General features: G+C 35.7%; 1 protein-coding gene across 1 annotated transcript; it reads right to left on the reverse strand.

Annotated features, from left to right (window-relative positions):
* Positions 1-430: 430 nt before the first annotated feature.
* On the reverse strand, positions 431-2,398 carry LOC107637006 (uncharacterized). The gene is made up of 2 exons (XM_016340465.1): positions 1,391-2,398; positions 431-1,252 (listed from the first exon to the last, which is right to left on the reverse strand). Exons 1-2 carry the CDS (start codon positions 2,396-2,398, stop codon positions 431-433), a joined length of 1,830 nt encoding a protein of 609 aa, XP_016195951.1.
* Between the last annotated feature and the right edge of the window lie 754 nt (positions 2,399-3,152).

A 3,152-nucleotide genomic window follows, 5' to 3' on the forward strand; every position in this document is an offset into this window, starting at 1 on the left:
TGTCTTGTAACTGCTCAACCAATCCAATTCTATCGTGAAGAATTTGATGTGAGAATCTCTCATGCTATCTCCGTCCAGGCTTTTCATGATCAAGAAGAAGAAAGAATCGAAGCAGAATTGGCTCAACTTCAACAACAGCTTGCCACCATATGCCAAGATAGAGCCACCCAAGCCAAACCTCTGGCTGCAGCCCAACAAGAGCAACAACTCCTTATCCAAAAACTTGTCTCAATCGACACTGAGCGGGGAGAATATGAAAAACAACTCGAGAAGATTCAAACTGACAAGTTCAAGCAAATTGAAATGCTTATGATTCTGGAAAATAAAAAAACAAAACTGCGCTCTGATTTGGCGAAGCTATTGGCATCTTGAACTTTTTTTTACTTTTGTAATGACTATTTTCTTTTCTAAACTTATGCCTGTTGAATTTCTATATTTGCCAGCAATAGAAATATTTTAGATTTTTTTCATTAATCGAATTAACTATTTTCCTTGACTCGATATCTTTAATCTGATAGGCGTTTCTAGAAATGACTCTTATCACTTGAAAGAGACCTTCCCAGTTATGAGACCATTTACCAAGAAATTTCGATTTCTTTTCCATCGGTAAAATAACTTTCAAAACTAACTCACCTATTTTGAAAGATTTCTCCTTAATTCGACGATTATAACTTCGAGCAAGACTTTCTTTTTGTCGAATTACATTATCAAGTGCTAGAATTCGCTCTGAATCAAACTCATTCAATTCATCAAACATGGCATTCCAATAGTCATCGACTGGCAACTCATTCTGTTTCGATACTCTTAGAGTATTCAAATTAATTTCTAATGGCAATACTGTATCATGGCCATATACTAATTTATAAGGTGAAGTTCCTGTCGAACCTCTTGGTGAGTTTCGATAAGCCCATAACACTTGACTTAAAGTCTCATGCCATGTTCGAGGCTTATTCCTGATATGCTTTTTAATCAAACCAATCAATATCTTATTTGCTACCTCCACTTGCCCATTAGCTTGTGTATAATAAGGAGTTGAAGTAACCATACTAATGTTTCTCGAAGTCGCAAAATTTTTAATTCGTTGGCCAGTGCACATAGTTCCTTGGTCAGTACTTAATGTCTGAGGAATCCCAAATCGATGAATAATATTTTCCTCGACAAAATCAATTATCTCTGTCTGACCAACTTCTACCAAAGGAACTGCTTCCACCCATTTCGTAAAATAATCAATAGCCACTAAAATAAATTTGTGCTGTTTCAATGAAGGGGGATGAATCAATCCAATTAGATCTAAAGCCCAACCTCTAAATGGCCATTGCTTTATTATCGAATGCAGTTTAACCGTTGGAATCTATTGTATCAAACCATGTTTCTGACATTCTTGACATGCCTTTGCATAATCGATACAATCTTCTATCATAGATGGCCAAAATACATGATTGCGATATAATACCCATCTCATTTTCTTTCCTGCCTGATGAGCACCACATATTCCATTATGAACTTCACCCAAAGCAATGTTTTGATCTTCTCGACTCAAACATCTCAACAAACTTCCATCGATCCCTTTTTTGTATAACTCATCGGCCAATAAAACAAAGTTTATTGCTTTTAACTTTAGTTTTCTATCAATTGTAATATTGGGATCTTTCAAATATCGAGCAATAGGTTTTCTCCAATTGGAATCATCCCATTCACTCATGCATAGTACCTCTCTCTCATTTGCCGGTACCAAAATTTGATGGATACTAGATAATTTCTTAATAGTTTCCGGACCAATTCGATACTTCGAAGCAATTTGGGCTAACTCATTAGCAATCTCATTATAAATTCGAGGGATATGCACCAAAGAAATTTTTCGAAAAGACGTCAATAACTCCCAAGCAATTACTAAATGTTTTTGTAACGTCTCACTATTACACTTAAACTCCTTCGATAACTGCTTTAAAACTAACTGTGAATCCCCCAGAATTTGAACTTCTAAAGCTCCTTTGTCGATTAAAATTTCTAGACCCAGAATCAAAGCCTCATATTCGGCTACATTATTAGAACAAGGATACTTTAATTTGAACAAGAATTCTGATGGAATACCTTCTGGTGAGATAATAAGGATTCCAACCCCTGCGCCATCTTTATGTTTGGATCCATCGAAATACAATTTCCAATAATTAACTTCTACATCGACTATATTTGCCCCCTTGTCATTCAGATCTTTCGAATTGTCTACAAGAAAATCTGTAATGACCTGTCCTTTCACAGCCTTAGTCGGGACATATTGTAAATTAAATTCCGTTAATGCTAGCATCCATTTTTCCAAACGTCCTCTTAACATAGGGAAACTTAGCATATATTTAATAAGATCGGTTTGTGCTATTACTTTCACCGATTTAGCCACCATATAACATTTTAACTTCATACAAGCATGATATAGTGACAAGCATAATTTTTCAATCGGAGAATACCTTGTCTTGATATCAGTTAGAACTCGACTAAGGTAATAAACCGCTCGTTCATGCCTATTTTCATCATCCTAGGCTAACATACACCCTATAGTGTTTTCAGATGCTGCAATATATAATTTTAAAGGTCCAGATGGACGTACATTCGCCATTATTGGAGCTTTTGATAAATATGACTTAATCGAATCAAACGCGGATTGATGTTCTGTGGCCCATTCGAATTTCGAACCATTCCTTAATTTCACTAGAGGTGCGAATACCCTAGTTCAATCCGAAAGATTCGAGATGAATCTTCGAAGGTAATTTACTTTTCCCAAAAACGACTATACTTCTTTTTTCGATTTGGATGCAGACAATGCTAGTATCGCATCTGCTTTATTTTTATCAATAGCTATTCCTTTTTTATGAACAACAAAGCCTAAGAAGTTTCCAGCTGACACTCCAAAAGCACATTTCAAAGGATTCATTTTTAATCATTTCTTCCTCATAGTAAGAAATGCTTTTCTTAAATGGTCTATATGCTGACTCACAGAAATCGATTTCACCATTACATCATTGATATATACCTCCATAAACTTTCCAATAAACTCATGAAAAATAGCATTCATGGTACGTTGATATGTTGCCCCAGCATCTTTCAAACCAAAAGGCATAACCACCCACTCATACGTACCTAATGCCCCAGAACAACGG

This window comes from Arachis ipaensis, chromosome B4 (genome assembly GCF_059453495.1).
Source record: "Arachis ipaensis isolate K30076 ecotype BB chromosome B4, ASM5945349v1, whole genome shotgun sequence".
Classification (NCBI taxonomy): domain Eukaryota; kingdom Viridiplantae; phylum Streptophyta; class Magnoliopsida; order Fabales; family Fabaceae; genus Arachis; species Arachis ipaensis.